This window comes from Caloenas nicobarica, chromosome 2 (assembly GCF_036013445.1).
Source record: "Caloenas nicobarica isolate bCalNic1 chromosome 2, bCalNic1.hap1, whole genome shotgun sequence".
Taxonomy (NCBI): Eukaryota; Metazoa; Chordata; class Aves; order Columbiformes; family Columbidae; genus Caloenas; species Caloenas nicobarica.
Window position 1 is genome coordinate 86,353,810 of NC_088246.1, and position 21,089 is coordinate 86,374,898.

Here is a 21,089-nt window from a genome sequence, read left to right on the forward strand (position 1 = left end):
TTCAGAACTTGCTTTTATGCACTTAGGAATGAGATCAGAGTAATAAAATCAATCAGAGCAGTAATATCTGAGGTTCACACATCTGATCTTTAAAAAAATATTGTTCTGAATATTTTTAAGAACTTTTAGCTGAGTGCAAGTATAGGTTTTCTTAGAAGACAAACTGAGACAAAAGCATGTAAGACTGTTGTCTTGCATATCAATAGCAAAGACTCCAAATGTGTTTGAGCAATTACTGTATGAAGTCCTTGTGTCAGGGCTGTACAGGAACAGGACTGGTTGTATTGTGAGTTCACCATAAGCAGACAATTCTCCTAGAATGCACAGCTTGGCAACTTCTGTCCTAACTTGTTAGCTAAATTAGATATTTTGTATTATTGTCAAAGTCTCAAAATGTGGCAATTCAGCTGAAAACGCCTTAATCTGATGATAAATGAAATATAAAGAAGTTTCTGAAAGGGACACATAAACAGAATTTTTTGTTAAACCTTCAAATGCTTTGCTCAAAACCCTTCCAGATGTACCTTGGAAAACATTTACTTCATCATTCAGTAATCAAAAACATACTAAAGAGGCTTTTTTTGGTAAAGTTTAACTTTAGCATATGGAAATTAGTCTTCTGGGGCTTTCTTTGTCAGTCACTGAAAAGAAGTGGAGAGAAATACAGGATACTTGAAAAGCAGTTGAAAGATTATGTGTTTAAAGTGCACTGAATATTTTCTAATTTTTTTTTTTCTAATAAGAAAAAATCACCTCACTGGACTAAAATAAAAGTCTGAAGTGTTATTTTTTCACCCTTCTACTTCCGTCCTCTGTAGGAACATCCAGAGAGTTGGACTCAGTGATCCTTATGGGTCCCTTCCAACTTGAGATACTCTATGATTCTGTGATTTGTATATGAGCAGAGAAGGTTTTTCAAAGTGAAGGATGCTTTCTCATAGGTATCTCAGAGATCAAGATTCTGAAGGAAACAGCAAAAGCTGGGACAAAATATGCGTTTTACAGATTTATATAGATAGAATACATGTATAAATAAGTAACTTCTAAATTGGAAGCTCAATTTTTCAATCTTCTGGCATAAAAATGTACTATTGAAATGTATTTTCTACAGCTTAGCAAAAAGATTTCTTGAAAAATCTTTAGACATCCATAAAAAAAGAGAGAAAAGGAAGTTTTAACAGTGACAGGAGCTGCTATTGTGCTGTGCAAAACAAGGTGTTCTATACATGTGTTCTAAATGACCTCATGAAATTAGTAAGTGATTATTAGTAAAGGAAGAGGGGAAGGAGAATTTATGTCTTTTATACTTTGAGGCAAAAGTCTAGAGAACTGAAGTTAATTTAGCTTCCCAGTCATGCTGTCAGCCTCTCAGCAAAATGTCATGTGTATTATCATCTCCTCAAGGCAGAGCGAAGGTTATCGGGTGCTCAGCACTTCTGGCTGAGTGTTCTGGCAGCGCTTGCCTAGCTGGTTCAGGGGATTCCTCTAACCCACAAATCTTCCTGTGCCCTTGATGACAAACAGGTTAAGCTGCAGGTCTTCATTGATCATCATTCCTTGTCTGAACCTTTCTTGACTTGTATTAGCCCAAGAGCTATTCAATGCTGTAGGGTTTTTGGGGGTAAGTGTGATTGTGGGAGAGAGTTGAGTTCTTTTTTGCAGTCTTGGCTGCCCCCTTGGGTTTCCTGTGGAGCTGTGTGGAGTTCCATTGGCCTCCATAGCTTTAAATTTGCAGTTATTTCACAGAGGGACGGATCTTAAAAGAACAAAATGATTGTGGTTTGATAAGTATTTACTTCGGAGAAACTCTGGTAAGAAATTGGACACTCCAGGATGAAGTTTGTTTTGTTTTCATCAGTGCATCTCAGAATAAACTGTACCTTCCAGCTGCAATTGTGTATGTCTGTGAATTTTTATTGTATGAAGCACGCCATTGCTTTGCATAATGGATTTTGTGCTGCTTTTTCTCATTATTGCTGATCTTACCCTTGTATGTTGTTGCCTATGATATTATGCAGGAGTATTTTCTTGAAGTTTTGATGTTAGCATTTAACAAGGTTATATGTCTGGTGTCTCCTCCCAGCTGGTAGAGGTATAATATGAGATTAAATGCTAACAAGAGCTGTGGTGAGCTATTCCTATATTTTTGACTTTTTTTTTTTTTTAACAAGCTGGTTGTTCTGCATACACAAGTATGTGCCTTATAAAATGGCATGTACTCTGGCATTATTTTCCCTGATCTCTTTTAGTTTGTAAACACTTTAAACTTTGCTTATATAAATTTACATTTCATTGCTTTCATCATAATGTGTGAGATTTGCTAATATTTGCTAAAATGCTGTTACATGTGTTGAAGTTGCAAGGTAGTGACAGCATACAAGTTACCCATTGCTACATCAGATAAAAATATGGCCTCGAAACTGAGTCACATTAGTGACAATCTAATATTTTTTATGTCACAGTTGCACAATCTACTACAGTGAGACTGAATAAAAATAATTCTAACAAAAAAGCCCTTTTTAAAAGGAGGAGAATATTATTGAAATTTTACCATCATACATACTAAACACTAGAAACATTCTCTCTTGTCACACAGTAAACCAAGAACTGGAGAGTAAGTTGATGAGAAAAGTTGACAGTATAATTTGGTAATCTGTCTCACTTTCATTATATAGGCATTGAAAAGGGCTGTGGCCCTGAAGAAAGCAAGATGAAGTTATGTTTAGTATGAGAATGTTTGGCTAGCAATCCTGAATGTTAATTAAGAACTTTGACTCTTTGAGCTGGGACATAAGAATAGAGCTGATGTCAATGAAAATTATTAATAACGTATGACTATGTGCTGTGCTTCCATTTTAATGTATTTGAAGTCCTGCAGTTATTCATCCCAAAGCCTGTAAGGCCTAATTCAGGACTGGTGACCTGGACTTTGATCTAGATGTGACTTGCAATTGCACTGACCATTCTCTGGTGAGGTTTTCTTACATTGCAGAGCAATAGAAGACTGGTGGAAAACTGGCTCGTATCCGCCTCTTCAGAAGATGATAGCAGTGTCTAAGTGGGGGTGGGTCATCGTAGCAAACTGTGAGCATACCAGCAAAATCTTTTAGGCGTAGGAATTGTCAGTACCTGGCTCTGAGTGTCCTAATAATCGTAGAGATTCTGTGTAACTGAGTGACTTCTAATGTTCTTAATGGAATGACCTATAGAGTTGTCTTCTAAATATTCTCCTTTTCTTGGTAGCTTGCTGGCAGTCTGTCTTGTGTTGTTTTGTGCTGTGTTTAACACCTATTTTAGAAAACGCAAGAAACTTGTCAATTTTGTACTTTAACTCTTTGTATCAATACTTTTGAAAAATGTTTTCGAATCTTCATGCATTCTTAACTGGTTTTTTATCTTTTTACCAACTTGTTCAATGCAAGATGATTTTACTGCATAGGGATTTTGCTATTTGGTTTGCCTTGCATATAGTTCATCTCTTTTCAGTGGGGGAAGAAGCCAATGCTGTGAAGAAACAGACTCAGATTGCTACAACTCAAAAGAGAGAAGTAGAGGGCAGGTTTCAAAGTCTTGAGTAGCGTGTGTGCTTAGGAAGGAAAAAAAAAAAGCATTTTAATGCGACTTTACTGAATTACAGATCATGATTATAGATGAACGGCTACATATGTACCTTTGTAGATCTTAGGGTAAATAGGAAATGTGGTATAGTAAATAATATAATATATAATAATTTCATGAAACAGTATGTAAAGAGTCTCTTGAAAAATTTGGAAAAATATTCAGTTATAACTGAAATTGCTCAGATCATTACTAGGTGATGAATTATCTATTTTTTTCCCCTCCAAAATCTGTTTCTTTTATAGCGGTTTGACAATATCCCATGGCCAAAAAGTCCCAGAGCAGTTGAGATTTTTACTCTTAGCGATAAGATGTCCTGCTGCTCTGTCTCCAGCTCTTCTCTGTTTGTCACACAAATCCAGCATGATCCGTCATATTTGTACCAGAGGAAGATTTGCTGTGTTCATGTGACTAAAATGTACTCATTTGCTTTCTAAACTGCAGTTGAAGTGTCTCTTACTTCTTTTAACTCTTCTTTCTGCTCCTGTTTGAAAACTCAGAAATACTCCCATGCACCGTGGCACATTAGTACACGTGCTTTATGATAAAACACTTAATACCTCACAGTGACAATTCATACCTGATACAGATCAGATTTTGGTATCTGGTGATAGTCCTGTTGCTTTCATACTCAATTTTTTATGATTCTTTAAAAAGACATATTCTTGTGTTTTGTTCTGCTGAATAAATATTTATTGCACGTAATATCTAGTTCAGCTTTTTGAATGTCGCATAACTTTTTTTAATGTCAGACCGGAATGCTGCATTTGGGCTTTGGTTTTTTGGTTTTTTTTTGGTTTTTTTGTTTTTGTTTTGAGGGAGGTTGTTTGTTTGTGTTTGGTTTTGCTTTTTCCCCTGAATATGCAGCTTGTGATTTAAACATTTTTTAACAATTAGTTATTTCATTCAGGTACAGAGAACAGTCCTGCATAATATGCAGGATTCCATGAAGTAAGAAAAATTTTCCATAGTAGTTATTTTGTTTGCTTTTGCTGGTCTTCAGCTGTTGAAAGTTTGTTGTTTTTTTTTTTTTTTTGTAATCATTTATTTTTTTGCCATTCACAGTCCTAGGTACAGATAAATACAGAACTAAGTTTTATGTGTAATAGGTGTCTTAAGCTTTTTCAGCACACTGCTTACCAGGTTGAGGTTATACCTGCTATAATACTCCAGCAAAGAACTGAGCATGTTCAGCAGGTCTATCTTGTTGATTTTTCATTTACACTTGTATGAAAGGCTTCCTCTATCCTAAAACAAGCCTCCTGTGTATATGTAATAGTGTATGGAGAGATCTCAATATAATAATTATTTGCAATTCCAAGTCAGAAAGAATTGGGACAAGTGTCATTCAACACATTTGGATGTTGAAAATATGGGAAAATCGAGCGTGCATTTTCGAAATTGATGAAATACATTAAAATGTATACTTTCATGTGTGTGTGCTTATAAATACATAAACAGATGCTTGCACACACACACAATAATGTGACCAATATATTCACTTTTCTCTATTGAAAAAGAGGAGGAGGGGATATTCCATTTCAGGGGACTACATGAATGTTACTAATATGATTTTTTTCAGTAGCAGAAACATGCATTTCAAATTAGTTTTAATCCTAAACACACCAGTGACAATGACGGTAATTTTTAAACACATGCTTTTGCTGAAAATAATATCAGCATAAACCAGCTACAAAAAATAAAATGCTAGCCTTTCCTTTCCTTCTGGAAGCATGAACTAAACTAGACTTTCTATTTGGAGTGTGATTTTTTTTTTTTTTTTTTTTTTTTTTTTTTTTGCTATGAGTCAGTTGAGGTTTTTTAGGATGTCCTTAAGTGTACACTGTGGTGTTTATTATTTTTTTCATTTGCTTTATTAGAAGTGAGACTCATTTATAGCTGAATAATTAGAACGGAGTCGTATGTTGAAAGCAGCATCTTACTCTCCCTTTAGATGAGGAGAGATGTAGAAGGCGGCAGTGATTGTGGCTAGTTCTGGAGCTGGTCGACCAGCTAATGCACAGCACAGGCTAATTAAAATCTTTGAAAGCTTGCAGACTGGGTGGGGGACACCATCTACCACACAATGTCAGACCATCCCCCTCACACTCCACATGGACAGTATGCTGCCTTTCACCCGCCTGCTAAAGCCCTTGAGCATCTTTGCTATCTGAGTATGTAAAACAGTGCCGCCGACATGATTTCTGATCATCTCAGTAGCTACTCAGTAAGGCTATTTCCTTGTCTCTGGCAAGAACGTAGCTTTCATTTTTCTTCCCTTGCTGGTGACTTCCTCTGAGGTCTTTGGTACCTGCCTATATAATGAAAATTTCACGCAGATGTCTATACTCTTTAGTGGGAAGGCCATTTAATTGATAATTATGATGTATGCTCAGTCCATATCTCTACTCAGCAAGAGCAAAATTGGTAAGATTCCCCAATCAAGCAATAAGTCAGGCATCTGATCTGTGTGCCAGCACATCTTTTGGGGTATCTGAATACCCGACAGTAAAGAGAGCCATTACTAAGCAGCTATCAAGGAAGTTTTTGGAAAAGTCTAGGAAAGGTCTCTTTAGTTGAAGAACGGGGTAGTGGAGATGAACAGAAGTAATGAGGATTGATTCTTAAAGTTATCTAAATAAAATAAAGACCATATACTCTGGAAAGCTGTGTTTGAAACCATGGTAATGATGGCCAACACAGCATGTGGAGCAACTCACAAAAAGGGTCAAAATGTTTAAATCAATAGTAAGCCCTCACCAGAAATAATGGTGTACATTCCTAGTCTCACCTACCTTTGAAAAGAAGAGCAAAGATGTTTCAGGACATGCAATCCCTTATGTGCATGAAACAAATGAGCAAAATAGGGCTTTTAAAGCTGAATGAGCTGACAAAGAGCAAAACGTGATCAATAGTAACTTCTTCATTTTGAGTACAAAGTCAAGTGTTTTTATATTCCTTCCAGAAGTAATCGGGCCAGAGGTTGTCCCTTGTGTTGAGGAACCAACGGAGCCAAGGAGAAGCAAAATTTCAGAAAGTGCTGGATGAAGTGATACGCAGCAAGGCTGGGAGATGGCAGCTCAAGCAAAGAGTTTGCTGAGAAAAGCAGAATTAGTCATATGAGGTGAGGCCTTGGAGATGGCAAGAAGGGAACATACAAGGACATAGAGGACTGACCAAAGTCCACTGCCGTTGAGAAAGATGTAACATTAGCTGCAACTAAGCAAGGAAGTAAGAACTTCCCTGAAGAATAGCATGGGTAGGGTATATGAACTTTTCCTTCTGCAGTTCTGTCATTTCTAGTTGCTTTGAGTTTTCCACATTGAAAAAGTTTAGAACTGATTTTTAGCAATTCTAATACCAGGTGAGCTTTTTTTCTAGGCAGGTCTGCCTTTCAATTCTGCAGACCCATTAAAAAGAATATGATAATGGGCTGTAAAAATGATAGATAGCTGTGAAAAGCTGAAGAGAGAGAACTCTCATCTACCTGTTCCATTATAAAGCTTCTTAGAAACCAGTTAAGTGGCTGGACCAGAGCAAACAAAATTGGGTGATTGGTTGTTTGGGGTATTTTTTTAAGCTGCAGAACTCCTTGCATCAAGACGTTACAGATGCTATTACAGGATGGAAATCCACTCAGAGCTAAAAATATAGACATCACTGCTGGTTTGGGAAACCCTTGAGCCACAAATTGGAGTGTAGAAGACTATTTGGAGAAGGCAGCAATATGTTTTTCCCTAGGCTGTGCTTTTGGACACAGCAGGAGATGCCAAAAGCCCTTTGGCCTGGTTCAATACAGTACTTCTGCTCACCTGCTGCTGTTCCACCCAAGTGTACTTGGAAAGGTCATTATGTCTCATGCAGCTATGAAATAGTCTGGAGCCAGACCTGCGGGAAACCTTCCAGTTGGCCAACACAAGCTCTAATTCTCTCACGTGCAGAGAATTCAGACTGCTCAAAAAATTGTGATTAATTTTCTAGATAATTGTCTTTGTGATACTAAGCGAAATGCTTTAGTGTGATTGCTGTTGTGCTAATTATGCGCTCATGCTGTTCTGAAGTCTTATTTGCAAAACTGATGAGGTGTGGATACCAGCAAGAAACTAGTTTTTGAGTACTGAAGTGTTTTTTAAATGCTCTACTTCCAAATTAACAGGTCCTTGACATTTCAGAGAAGTACTCATTTAGTAGACACTTTTGAACCTAATCTTTCCAGGAATTGCTTATCAGTAAGTAAATAAGGTGATATTATTCTCCTTATCTCACCGAGGGCTGGAGAGAAGTTCTAAGGAATTGTAAAACTAAACAATGAACAATTTTCTGCTGTAGCGGTGAGAACTGTTTACAGAGACAAAGATATGAACAGTCCAAAGTCATACTCGAAGAGTTTGGAGTATATGGAGTTCCAAGACTGAAATACAGGGATGGTCACGGTCCTGAAAGCTTTTCAGCTGCTGAGTGTGATCATCAAATGCATTAAAAAGGAGTATTTTTTTTCTAAAAAGTCATTTTACGTAATAAATGCACATGGCTACGTAAGACTATATTGCAATGGATGTATACAAACAAAAGCAACAGAGGTTGCACAAGGGTTTTGTTTGGTGTGCTTTCATTTTTGATGCTACATTTAATGCTTTTGTGTGTTTGCAGTTGTCAGTTATTTCTTTTGATTCTTTTCCTAATTAGAGGACTTCAGAATTTTAATCTGAAAATGAAGCTGTCACACAAAACCATTTTATTCATTAAGAGTTTTGAATTTAACAGCGCTGTTATTTTAAGGTAAGCTTGATGGAAATGCAGCTCCAATTATTTCAGCTATAACTCTCAGAAGTAGAGAAAGAAAAGAAGAAAGAAGAGAGGATGCTATTGGAATATGCAGGTGTAGGTGACCATGGAACGTCCCTCTTGAGTAGGGCAGGACATTTATTAATATATATTTATATATTGCCTTGCATAATTTAGATATAGGACTTTATTCCTGGTTTTCTTCTCTCTTCTTCCTTTTAAAAGTCCAGTATGGTTAAACTGCTTCAAGAAGGACATGTCTTGTGAAAGACTGAGGAATTGGATGAACACGGAAGATTAGATGAGATTAAGGAAAGGAAAAAGGAACTGATTGGAATGTTGGGACAAGAGTTAAGGAACCTAGCATTCACAGATAGCCAGTGTTCCTGTTTTGTTTCGTTTTCTCACCATTTCCTGAGATCATTTTGTTAATTCAGGTACTCACACTGTATATGTAAATCATGCAATTTTTATCTAGATCTTACTAGTAATGTTGAAGCACTTTATATTAAAATAGGAAGAAAAGATGGAGTCTTTTGTAGTTTTGAAAGTTAAGCAGCTTTCCAGTGAATGATGCATTACCCACAATGCACCAAATACATCTTACCAAATGAAAGGTATGGGATGCTTGTTTTTTAATCCGGCATACCTGTTGTTCCAGATTTACTTTTTTTTTTTTTTTTTTTTTAAAAGATGTGACATCCCCAGGACAGTTCCTACTATCTCATTCAGGAGAGGCGGGTCTAAATCTTGCTGGTTTCTCTCCTAGAAAAAAAGATTGCTATGTGAAGATCTCTGGATGTAATATTAGTTTGAAAATACATGAAGAACAATAGGTCAAGCTGTTTAATGGAAGAAGGAAACCACATGAAGGAGTGGTGCTGAACAACCTACATGTGTCATCCTTGGAGTCTTAGGCTGTGTGACAGAGTTTCATCAGCACAGATAAGGTTGCTGGGGTGTTGAAAATTAATAGAGATGTAGCTGGTGTGGCTGGAGTGACAGAATCCTTGTCATGCACACAGCAAAAAGCAGTATGAGGAAAGTGAATTTGTCGGTTCACTTCAGGTTGTTCACAGAGGCATTAGAAGTGTTTTGGCAGAAAACCTCCTCCTGTTGGCATACTTTCATTTCAAGGACTCTTCCAGTAGAATTTGCTGATACCCCAATGACAGCTGAGACTGCTGGTGGCAGACAAGCTTGGAATTGGAACTTAAATTTATTAATCTTTGCATTAATCTTATATTATTATATTATAATATATTAATATATTATAATTATATTATTTTTATATTATATTATATATTATATATTATATTTTATACAATATATTACATATATTATATTATATATTATTTTATATATTATAATTATATAATATATTATAAATATATTATAATATAATAATATATTATTATATTATAAATGCATTAATCTTAATTGAAAACTGGTTTTCCTATTCCTTATTTGAAAATAATTGCTAAGTTTTTATTTTATGTCTGAATTTAGTCAATGGAGAAGACTCTTGCTTTTCCGACAGCTCATGACTGACACTTTGTGGGGAGGTAAAAAAAGGATATTTTTACAGTTGCAGTAAGCTCTTTGCTCTTGTATTTTTAAGTGTGTTACTTCACAGTTTGTGTCATTTGGCTTCCTATCATTTTGGCTGCTGCTCATTTAGACCTGAGGAAAATGGGAGACGTTAAGGAAGATTGCCAGTGGAAGCAGAAAAATAAAATGTACTAACTGGTGGTGATTCTCCCTCACATGACGAAAAGAAAAAACAAACAAACAAACAAACCAACACACAACTGTTTTGCTTTTGGCTGTGCTTGCTACCAAACACCCTGTCATAGTGTGTGAGGTGAGTCACGACCTGTTTATTTATAGCCTCGGCCAATCAAAGCCAAACGCTCTGAACTTCATTCAAGACCAGCGGGCACTTAGGATGTCCTGTAAACATTTGCTCTCCGAGCAAGGAGTGCTCTTCTCTGCGGCGAACAGGACAGGGGCCCAGGTGGTCACTTCCAAAACACAAAACAGATAGAAGATTGTTGCCTGGATTATCTAGATTGGTAGAGAGAGAAAGAAAATTCCCTTTTCCATCTGAAATGCCAGACAGTGAAGATCTGGGACAAGATGAAAGGTACCGTACGTTGATTCTGATGGGCTTCTGCAGCGCGGGACGGACCGAGGCTTTGTGTGATTGATCTGTGTGTGCTCCTGAGTTCTCAGCCTAAAATCAGTTTGCTCTGTGGTATAACAGCTCATCAAATTCCTGAGGGGTTTGCCTGTAATGTTAATCTAAGGCTTCTTGGGAGAGAAGTATTAGATCTTAATGTCTGCAGAGAGTTTAAGTAGTACAGCTCTGAGGTGTTTCTTAAGCTAAAGCTGAAGGGGAGAAAGTACTGGGTGGTTTCTACCTGGTCACTTTTCCCAGCCGTGTGACAACTTACAAGCTTGAAAATGTCAGAGGGACAAGTAGTTTAGTTGGAGCCATGTTAACTGACAGAACCATAACTCATTACTGTGAGATAGGGCACTGTGTCCCTTTGAGGTATGCCTGTCTTTCTGAAGTTCAGCTTTTATCTTAAGTAGCTTACAAAACCCATGACCAGTACAAGAAGAAAGCAGTTGGATCTAAACAACAATTGAAGAAATACTGTTTTCTCAAATATGATCCAGCACATTCTTGTGAAATAAATGCACTAATTTAAATTTAGCTAACTAGACAGATTTTTTTCTTAAAAGTAGATGTTATTGATATTTGGCTATGACAGAGTTTATAATTTACATTTCCTCAAGTCCACATGGTCTTTCCATAATTATGATTTTTACTGTCTTGATGCTAATCAAAATCTTGGCTCTAAAATGGTGATCATAAAATATTTGATATGGAAAAAAAATCATGTGTGTGGAAATAGAATTTCTTCTTTTTGAAGTTAGTTAACAAGATGCCAGAATATAGAGGCAAATTTAAGAAATTACAAGAATCAGAAGTGAGCATTTCATCCTGGGTTGGGATTTGGTTTTTTTCTAGTTAGATTTAAATTTGAACATTTATGTGGATGTTTTTTCGAATGTGCATGTCAATGTGGTGTTGTAAGCTAAATGAAATACAGAAGACGTTTCAGTTTGTCTATTGTAGATCAGAATATTCAGGTATGGTCACCTTGTCGGGGTGAGTGTGGGTGAGTGGGCCCCCCGGTGGCATAATTGGGTCTCTGCAAGGGTGGGGTCACCTACGCATTTCCTTTTGCAGGGATCTAAGTTATGCCCTATGCTTGACATAGATTAAAAGTATTAGTAGTAGGAGGTAGCATTTTTTTCTTTTATTTTTAAAGAAATGCCGACTCATTACTGCTAGCCATCAAAATGTTAACTGCTATCCATTTAAAAATGTTTAGCTGGATCTTCAGTTTGTTAAATTGCATATTTTTCAGTACAGGAAAACAGCAATGTGCATGACACTTAAAAAAAAAAAAAAAAAAAAGGGTTTCAGATCATAATCACTTTTTCTTTCTTTTGAATCAATTTTGTAAAGGTTATATTTTTCCTTGAAAATGTATTTGTTTTGTTTTTGTTTTTTTTAATCAAGATGGGAGAAAATCTTACCAGCTGAGAAGAAAAATAATTTGGAAAAAAAAAAAGTCAAAATTCAGATTTGGGGAATAAAAAAGGAGCAGTGTAAAAGAATGCAAGAAATACAAGCTCCGTGGTATCTAAGTTCCTTTGTTCACAGTCCTTTCTCTATAAAGGCTTGTAGTGAGCTTTGGCAGTTAAACAGAAGTAATAACTAGGCCTAAAATTCCAAGCCTTCTCTTTTTATGAATCAAAGTAATTTGTTTTGTTTTTAAACAAAAAGGGTCAACGTTTCTAAAGCAACAGCCTGAAAAAGCATAATAATAAATGAAAAAGCATCAGAACATTTTCATCCAAGTTAAACAGGGGGGAATAGAAGGGGAAGCTATGTGAGCTATACTGGAGTAATATGGGAACTATACTGGAGCAATGCATTTTAGAATTGCAAAAGAAGAGATAGTAATGTACCTGCACAAATAATGGGGTAATTTTGAGGGTACACTGAATCAAAGCTGCTGCTATATTTATTAAAAAAGGAGGGCAGTGGTATTTTTGTAGAAGCTGTAGAATGAGATTTGTCCACTGACTAGTCTAAGCACACTACACTCCTTGTAGCTCCTTGTCAGATGCAAACAAATAGTTCTTAGATCCTCTCCCGTCTTGAGCTCATGTCCTACTTCAGAAAATATGTAATATTGCATCACAAGTGTATTTCATGGAGTTTATAACATCGTAGTTAAAGTTGTGGCATTGGTCAATAGTCTGTGAGTCATACTGTGAATTTAAATGTATGATAAGTAAATGAACATATGCACAAATACTTCTTAGTAAGTTTGGCAAAACAGCTAAGAGTTGTGAAGATTAGGTACCCACTCATAACTTGTGTTTTGTTTTGTCATATGATCCTGAGCAGTAGCAGATCGAGAACAGTGAGGAAAGATGTGGTCGAAGGTCAAGGACTGAAAACAGTTTAGCACAAGGAAAATATTTTCCCTTAGTATTTTTTATCATCAGGTCCCCCATAGTTTTGGTGTAAGATGGTATCATTTATTAAAAAAAAAAAAAAAAAATTGCAACTCATAAGGAACCTAATGATGGTCAAGAATGTATAAAAAATACTGTGAATAATCTGTCCTGAAGTGATAGAAGCATCTGGCTGTAGGTGCTTCAAAGAGATACCAATGTCTAGCTTCCTCTATCAGAACAATGTTATTCTAATTGCTGTCACTTGCCTATTATTGAAAAGGATGGTGCACTAAACTGTTAGGCAGGAACCTTTTATGACTTGAATAAAAATGGTAGAGAAAGCTACGTTATTTTGAACTAGTTGTTTCTGAACTACAGTCTTGCACTGCATGACCTTCATCAGTATGTGCTTGGACTTAGAAAAATGGAGATCCAGTTTAAAGTCAAATCTGTGTGTTATTTAGTTACTCAAAGCATGCTGATTTGTAATTATATAAAAATATTTGTTTCTTCAGGTAGTATTAGTTAATAAAGTGGAAGGTATTTGATTTGTTTTTATGATTGAATTCAATGCACAAAAGTAGGCGACGAGTGGTTAGCTCATGCCAGGAACTCTCAGTAATGCATCAAAGTAAGCGATCTCCTGCTCACACTAAATACATTAAAACGTGGCGCAAAGAATCAGGATGAAGTTTTGCACAGACAGATTTAAAGCCACCTTACCCTGTTACACAAAAAGTCATTTGCATGTTTTTGTGAGTTGAAAGTATCCATTTTTCCTTTGTTGTGCAGCTGCTCTGTAACTCAGGAATGCTCAGCTCATCTTTCCTAGGTGTTTGACTTTGAGAGGCCTTGAACCAGGAGTATCCCAGCTGAAGAATGTGGAGACCAAAGGAGGAAAATGAATTCAGTTTGTGAGAAAGGGTTAAAAGTGGTGTCTTTGCAGAAGCAAAATAAATGTGAAAGAATTGCTTCCAACAGCTGGGCAGAGCTGTTTAAAGTTCTGTTAACAGAACTTCATGCTCCTATTGGTAGAAACAGGACTTCGTTATCTTTCTGAACAAAAATATTGTAATAAACGTCTGGTTTGTATCACAAGTTTTTGTTACAAATGGGAAGCTGACTTGGAAGATCCTGACCTTTGTTCTGTCTTGGTAAAAAGACAAGAGCACATAGTAATAGCATTATAGTCTTTGCTAAACAGAAAGCAAATCTGTAATAGTATTTATGTGGTGCTGAAACACTCAATTTTCATGCAAAGAAGCATTTAAGAAACGTACGCTTATTGACTGAGTCATGACTTTGAACTAATAGCACTTGACTATCAGATCACATTTCACATTTTGAATGACCTCGAGCTGCAGCAGCTGGTGTTCTCCGCAGGGGCGCTGGACAAGAGCAGTGCGGGTCAAAGCAGGGGTTTCCCCTGGGAGCTGCTCCGTTGGTTTCCTTAGAAGAGTCTATCTAGAAGAGTTGGACAATGAAATGCCTCAAAATTAGTTGGAGTATATTTTATTTTAGCAGGACTTTCAGCAAAAAGCTGAATGACCTTTAGAATGTTCTGCTGTGTCGGGGAACTTGTGTACTGGAATCACCTTCAAAAAAGTTGGGAGTTAACCAGTTTGTATCTGATGAGCTAAAGAAAGACAATACAGTTCCTTATTAAGACTTTATAAGATGACTGATGCTATGTTTGAGTAGAAGAAATGAACACATTCCCTCCAAAATAAAATCCTGGTAGTAATGGGTTTGTTTCTTTTGTTTAGGTTTTTTTTTAAGCAACCTGTAGGACCAGATGAGTTCCCCTATCCCTTTGCAAAACACTGGAGTGTATTTTTATAACAACAGAATTGCTTTCATTTTCAGAAATTGATCCTTGACTAGTAATATAAGAAACAAATACCTTCTTTTATGGGATTGATATTGTTTAGCAGAGCACCAGTGGTAAAATGTTTCCATATGAGTTGAAGAGAAGAAAATACCATTATGACTTTAGTTTAACACGCTGTGCAAGAAGTGTATAGAGTCAGGGATGAAAGATTTGTCATATTATATTTTATTGAAAGTCGTATGTCCTGACCAGTTTACTGTTCAGTCCATTGAGAAAAACCCATCCAACCTCATCAAATGCCCCTTTTATTTCTTGACCAATAATATTTTTCAGTACTATTACTGTACAAGTAATATATTAAAATCATCATGGTTAGGGTTAGGAGTTAGGATTTGGGGTTAGGGTTAGAGTTCAATAAAAATCTGAAATACATCTGATTTCACAGCTTTTTATTGCACACCTTCCCCTGAAAGAAACAGTAACAGCAAATTGGACCGACTCACTGTTAATAAAAAGCACAAAATTCGAATGTCAAATGAAGATAGATGACGTAAGAAAGAAAACACTTTAAAAGCTTGAAAAGCAACATTGCATGGTATTTACGGAATTCATTTAGGTCTTAGAAATGATGTATTTGAACTACAGGAGAGATGATAATTAAAGGAGATGTTTGGATTGGGAAATGTAAGTTACTCTTTAAGGTTGATAACTACATTCTCCAGCTTCAATTTAGAAATAAAATCTGTTTAACTTTGTAAATCTTAGAGATTCCAGTTGTGCCCAAGGCTTAACATTGAAGGCATGTCAAATGTGATTGGTTAAAGAATGTTTGCCACAATATTGTGTGGTGGTGAAAGCCTGAAGCTCTGCAGCACCTACAGATTAGCAAAGGGAAATAAATTGCATATGGATGTCTACAGGCTGGAGAGATTTCTGTTAGAAAAGCTTTGTAGAGTTTGTAGCAAAATGGTTGTAGATGAAGGTTGTCCCTCAAGTTTGAGAGAAGAGTGTATTTGTGGATGCTTCCTGTGTTCCTTGTCCTTTCAGTGATGCAGCATCCTTCCGTGGGGCTCTGAAGCAAGCAGGATTTTACATGGTGCCCCAGTGATTCATTTAAATTGCAAGTCTTGTTGACTTGGTCATAGCCACATGACACAAATATAATTATTTTAGTATACTTAATGATTGCATAGCATCTAAAAGTAGCACAGGATAAAGCACAATTCTACATAATCACCTTTTAATTTAGCCACGAAGGTCATTAAGATGCTATGCTGTGAGTTCAGTGGTGCTTGCTATTGCATCTTTCCATGTAGTGCACATAACATGCACAAGTTTGTTACATTGTGTTACAATAAGTCTAATCAATATTGCGTTGTTTTCTACCACACAGTTAGTTCAGTGGTAGATTTTAGAGGTTTTGCCATTGGGACTTCAATATACTTAACTGCAAAATGTGCTTTTTACACTACTTTATATTTTGGAGAGAAAGAAGGACGGTTACTATCATTTTGAGTGTGTGGTCACCTGAAATTTAAATGTAAAAAAAAAAAAAGTTTTTCACAAACTTTTTTTTCCTAAATACTATTTTGTATCTGTTATCTCCGTACCTGAATAACTTAGAAGACATATTTTAAAAAATATATTTTGCATAGGTCTTCAGATATAAAAATATTTGTTTCAAAGAAGGGTAACTGAATCATTATATTCACTCCTTTCTGCGTTGTGGTGATTGCTCTCCTCGCAGGAGAGACCTGTGAAATCTCTGCTGATTGGGTTTTGCTAACAGTTTACACACTTGATTTTATTTATTCAAGTTTCATGCTTAACTTCCTCGTTGCCTATGAGGTTTGTCCTTAGATATCCATATCCTGTACAGCTGTATAGTTCTATAAACTCTAAATATTACTTTTAAAAAGACTACAAAATAGCCACATTACCTATATTTTGATTTACATATCTTTGAGAGTATAACTTTCAGCTCTTCCACCTTGACTAGTAAGTTCTAAGTTACCCTTAAAATTACAGAGTCTGCACAGGTTTCAAGCGTGTGTGGTGACAGTTGGGAAATTGAGAAGGTTTAGAAGCTCTGTAATTACTAACTCTTTGTTTATGTAGGTGCAATCCTTCAGATCCACCACATCATGGTGTACTTTGTCACTGCTGCAGTTCTGAGTAGTGTATCTCCGTGAAGATACATATAAAACTGTGTACACATAATTTAAAAAATCCAGCACATCACGAAGAGATCTTTAAACCAGTAACATGAGAGCTACTGACCTTTACGAGAGAAATGTGACGGGGCTTTACTTGAACAGATGTCTAGATACAAAATGAGAGCATGACACCATCAGTCATTTTTAGAGAATGTAATGCCACTGACTCTTCTGGCCGGAGTTTGTGACTATGATGGGTTGAAGCATCTGGGCCGGGAGGGTGTTGTGGTTGGTGGTTTTGTGTTTGGTGGTTTGTTTTTTTCTTTTTTTTTCTTTTTGTTTTGTTTGTTTTGTTTGTTTGTTTTGGTTTTGTTTGTTTTTTCTTCATTTTTGGGTGGTGTTTGTTTTTTGGTTTTTGGGGTTTTTTTGAAGCTACTAAGTAACAGTTTATACATTCGCCCAGTTTTAGAAACAATGCCATAGGTAGTCAGAAGGATATGAATAATTAATTTTCTCTCTGAACACCTTCAGTCTTACTGACAGTAGTTCTGGAATAGAGGTGTGGTACTTTACATCTAACTCAGTATAAGTGATAGGAGCACAGAATTTTATTCTTTCTAAATTGTGCACAAAACCCTTTGAGGGTGTTCAGAGAGAGTTGGCTGCTTATATCATCAAAGAAGCACCTGGACAGGAGTCCCAAAAGCTGTTTTGGCAGGAAGTATAGAGTTCATATTTAAGTAATTTATTAAGGTACTGTAAGTAACTTCACTAATATTATGCTGAAATAGTTTTTTTATTTTCTTGGTCAACTGATGTGGTGCACTCCATGTTCATCATCTGCATCACTTCATGTATCTTCTTGTTTTCCTTTTTGTCTCTAAATGTGATCATGGAAAAATAAATCCATCTGGGATGTGCATTGTTATGTGTCTGTCAGCTTCTAATCTAACGCAAGCTTAATGTTTATCTCTGTTTCTACAAGGGCATAACATAACCTCTCTATCTTTGCATATGTACAAATACACATTGTACCCCCTTTCATTCTCACTCCCCCTTCACCAGGGTCTCTGTTGCTGTCCCCTCTGGGTAGCGCTGCCACTCCAGTGAGCTCTGGGGACAAGGGACAGATGTTACCGGGGCTGGCAATTTAGTGAACAAGAAGCAGCAGCATGTGCAAGATCAGCAAGATGACTTTCTTACACCACTAGTTACCCAATATCAGAATAAGACTTCAAAATAGTCCCTGGTGTTCCTTGTAAAATAGAAAAGTGTTGCTGTAGTAGAAGTGACAAAGGTGTCTCATGTTTTCTTGTGGCCTACAAGAAACTGCCAAGTATTCTTTTGCAGGACAAACTTAATAGGGGGTTTGTAGTGTTTTGAAGCAAACTTCGCCTGTGCAATCCACTCTTCTTGCTTGGCTGCTTCTTTGTCAATGCACCGCATATGAACCACAGCACCAAAGCATTTTGCAATACATTTTATCTGCACTGCAGCTCATACTTTCATCATCTTTTAAACTTGGCAAAAGAAAGCATTATTAACAACCAAGAGAAGCAACTCCAGAGAACTTTCCCTGCAAATGTGCAATTTTTCTGCATGATTTGCATGTTCGTTTTGAATTGTTCGTAGTTATCCTGGTGTGCCTTATTGTATCTCCTCCTCTTTAACCCATACTGTCTTTCTGTTGGTAGTTACCAATATGAAAATAGTTTGCATTATTATTGTAGTTTATGCTTTCATCTTCCCCCCTCCCCCTCCATTTTTGCAATTAACTTGAAGTTAGTAAGCCAACTATCTACAATTGTCCTATGTATTTCAATGCTCTATTTTGATAGTAGGCCTGAGGCCTATCCATTTTCTTTCTTCAGGCTTCCACAAAGTTCCATCATGATTGTCAAAAATTTTAAATAAAGGATGGGAATACAGCCTATAAAATGATGTTGTAATTCAGAATACTGTCATAATATAGTTTTCAAGCCTAGAATAAAGAAGCTACTCTTAAAATACATATTATTAATGCTGCAGAATGGTTTACAAAAGCTGTAATGTAAGAGGAAATCACACTACTACAATACTATAAATAGTATAATAAAGTCAGGAATAGGGCAACAATTTGGCTTTTAAACTTTAAGTAGTTTTACACTGTGGGTGAAATACTAGGGTTTTTTTAAGTCCTGTTGTGCGCTTCACTGTGCATCTGATAGTTTGCATATGAATCCCCCATGCATGCTATTTATGTTCTGTATGATGTGGCTCCCAGACCTTGCTCTGATACTGATGTGGCTGTGTCACCACCTCGTGGTGAAGTTGCCCTACAGTAGCTGAATATAGGCCTAGAGAAAGATGAAGTTTCTCCATGTGTGTTTCACTAGACATTTTAGACTAAATTATTCCTGACTTTTTCACAAAAATTAAGCTGCTCAGACTATGTGTCTGAAAACAGGAGAAGGTAGTTAACCCCCATTATGTTAGCAGAGCTGGTTCCAAGTAATCAATGTGTCTGCAGTACAAAAGAAGAAAAAGGTGTGTAACATTCCCCTGTAGGATGAAAATGGATAACATATGTGGGAGGAAAAGACTTATTCCTGGCTTAGATATAAGTATGTAAAAATTCACAAATTTAAATGTGGGCAGCAGTTGGACCAAAGTCTACAATTCAGCATCAGCCCCAAATCCTCTTATCCTGTGTGTTCAGGAGAAATGAGAGCAAGAATTTGTAATTGTAAGAAAAAGGGGCTTTAGACCTTGCTGAATTGTATGTCAGACATGCTGTCTGAGGTTTGGCTGAAATGCAAGGTAAAGATTTTAAGGAGAACTTAAGTATAGTGTTCTTTTTCCTGAGACATTGGATTTGAAATTCTGAGTTCACTTTCTCTTTTTATCATCATTTGTAAAATAGAAGTGACATATCTTTTGGGTTATACAACTGAAAAGTTATAAATAGAGGTCTTTTATAGTTGGAAAATAAAATGAAATAGACATTTATATATATAGTTACCTATCATTTGCCTGGTTTTGTTATTAATCTGTGACCAGAAATCTGAGGTGATAATGTAATCCCCAACTTTTCATTTGATGCTATAATGTAATAAACAGTGCAGACTACATTATTTTACTTGCTATCATGATTCAGAGATCAAAGCTTCTGCCTAATTTAAGCCACTTGACCCTTTTAATAACCATCCCTCCAGTGCTATGTCATTATATCTTGCTCGCTGCCATGTGAGAGATCAGTTCACTTTGAGTGGACTATCAGCATGTAGCCCCAGCTCTGCAAAGAGAAGCAAGTCAGAAGCATATCTTTTTAGGAAAAATCAATGTATCTGTTGTAGTCCAGTGCAGTTATATGTGTAAATCACTTCCAGAAGTCAAATCCATTTTCTTTCAACCATTATCTCCTTGGGCTGTGTAAGTAAACCAGTTGTTCCTGCTAGAAAGATCTGCATTGCAGTTCTTGGTGCATGTGGGGTGTGAACTCATGCCCATTTAAAAACATTACTGTACACTTTTGCTTTATAGACTGAAAAAGTAAAAATAACATGAGGAAGCAATTTTTTTAAAGCACTTTTAAAAAAAACAACTTTTGATTTGTCGGTTCCTGAAAGTTTGTGAACTAATTCTAAGGAATCTACAAAATATTTGTGAAGAAAAATAAGCCTGTTTTGGCAGGGTTAAATTTGCTGTATAGGGATCCACATTCGTTTTGAAAAATGTTGTGTATTAAGGAAATTAAAAAGCAGTACTCTTATTTTAAATGTGCAGCATTTTGTCTGTCACGAGAACAAACCTCCAAAGTAACACCTGAGCCAGGAGTCTTGATAGCTTGTGGACATCAGGGCTGTTGTACGTGCGCATCAGTATCACTAATGGCTCACAAAAATACAAACATACATTCAAAAATTTGAGATCTTCATGGCTTTCCTTGTATCAGGACATAAGAGACATAAACAACTTCATACCCTAAAACATAATGGTGCCTTATTAGTAAGAATGAACATTAAATCATAGCTAACAAAGTACAGTACAGCAAGGGTAGGTTATGTGTGTGTTCTCAGTAGAGAAGACAGACAAAAGCAACTACTAACCAGCTTTCAACTGAGAGAAGTCTGAGCACTCATGATGGCTTTTAACTTTTACAATATGTGCCA

General features: G+C 36.4%; 1 protein-coding gene across 5 annotated transcripts in view; it reads left to right on the forward strand.

Moving 5' to 3' along the window:
- Nucleotides 1-21,089, forward strand: part of RETREG1 (reticulophagy regulator 1) — a 70,348-nt gene that overhangs the window by 34,479 nt on the left and 14,780 nt on the right. The window contains exon 1 of one of the 5 annotated variants that reach the window (XM_065627328.1): nt 2,977-3,064. The exons of 1 other annotated variant lie outside the window; for it this stretch is intronic. In XM_065627328.1, the coding sequence (XP_065483400.1) occupies nt 3,042-3,064 (23 nt within the window). In that variant the 5' untranslated portion in view covers nt 2,977-3,041. Of the gene's footprint in view, nt 1-2,976; nt 3,065-6,586; nt 6,743-10,319; nt 10,550-19,420; nt 19,465-21,089 lie in introns of those variants that run through there. 3 more of the 5 variants (XM_065627330.1, XM_065627326.1, XM_065627327.1) reach the window with 3 other exon arrangements.